Source organism: Egretta garzetta, unplaced genomic scaffold (assembly GCF_000687185.1).
Source record: "Egretta garzetta isolate BGI_Z169 unplaced genomic scaffold, ASM68718v1 scaffold190, whole genome shotgun sequence".
In the NCBI taxonomy this organism is placed as follows: Eukaryota; Metazoa; Chordata; class Aves; order Pelecaniformes; family Ardeidae; genus Egretta; species Egretta garzetta.
In genome coordinates, this window is record NW_009258272.1 from 845,677 (window position 1) to 845,998 (window position 322).

The 322-nt window shown below is 68.9% G+C and overlaps 1 protein-coding gene across 1 annotated transcript in view; it reads right to left on the reverse strand.

Annotated features, from left to right (window-relative positions):
• The window catches only part of DPM2 (dolichyl-phosphate mannosyltransferase subunit 2, regulatory), a 2,372-nt gene extending 2,333 nt beyond the window's left edge, over positions 1 to 39 (reverse strand). The window contains exon 1 of the mRNA XM_035889987.1: positions 30 to 39. Coding sequence (XP_035745880.1) covers positions 30 to 39 — 10 coding nt within the window. The remainder of the gene's footprint in view (positions 1 to 29) is intronic.
• Between the last annotated feature and the right edge of the window lie 283 nt (positions 40 to 322).

The following is a 322-nucleotide window of genomic DNA, read 5'->3' on the forward strand; positions in this document are numbered from 1 at the left end:
GGGGCCGGGCCGGCCGCTGTAGCTCCCACTGGGTCGCATTGACGGGGGATTTTCATGGGTGGGGCCCTGAGCGGGGGAGGCGAGCGGGTTGTGAAATAAATGAAATTCCCAGAAACTCCCGTGCGCGTTCACAGATGTGTTCGGGGTGAGGCACCGCGCTGGGGAGCCCGTCCCTCCCCGGGCCCTGGCGCAGAGGGTGACGCCTGGCACCAAGATCCTGGCCGCACAGCGTGCGGAGCGGCGAGGGGGAGAAAGGCCAGGAGCGAGGCGTGAAGCTCTTGCGGCTTCGGTGCCGCCCCCGGGTGACAGCAGGGGACGGTGC